Source organism: Buceros rhinoceros, unplaced genomic scaffold (genome assembly GCF_000710305.1).
Source record: "Buceros rhinoceros silvestris isolate BGI_N320 unplaced genomic scaffold, ASM71030v1 scaffold38776, whole genome shotgun sequence".
NCBI lineage: Eukaryota > Metazoa > Chordata > Aves > Bucerotiformes > Bucerotidae > Buceros > Buceros rhinoceros.
The window spans coordinates 1,141-1,501 of NW_010419996.1; the positions used below are offsets into that span (position 1 = coordinate 1,141).

The window sequence follows — 361 nt, forward strand, 5'->3', positions numbered from 1 at the left end:
TACCTGGCGGTGCTGGGGAACAGGGGGACTCGAGGAGATCAAAGGGCTTTTCCAACCAAAATGGTTCTGCAGTGAGAACTTGGGGAAAGCAGGCTGCATTTGGATTGTTTGAATCTGATCTCGTGTTTCTTACAGGCTTTTGTTGCCATCGGGGACTATAACGGCCACGTTGGCCTTGGTGTGAAATGCTCCAAAGAAGTTGCCACTGCTATTCGCGGGGCCATTATTTTGGCTAAACTGTCCATCGTCCCAGTCCGACGAGGCTACTGGGGGAACAAGATCGGCAAGCCCCACACCGTGCCCTGCAAGGTGAGGAGGGTGCCCGGCGGGGCCGGGCCTCGGCGGGTGTTCGGGAACTGTG

General features: G+C 56.5%; 1 protein-coding gene across 1 annotated transcript in view; it reads left to right on the plus strand.

The window, feature by feature from the left end:
- Positions 1-341, plus strand: part of RPS2 (ribosomal protein S2) — a gene marked incomplete at both ends in the record, with an annotated part of 1,470 nt that extends 1,129 nt beyond the window's left edge. The window contains one exon of the mRNA XM_010139144.1: positions 136-341. Within this exon, the coding sequence (XP_010137446.1) occupies positions 136-341 (206 nt within the window). The remainder of the gene's footprint in view (positions 1-135) is intronic.
- Between the last annotated feature and the right edge of the window lie 20 nt (positions 342-361).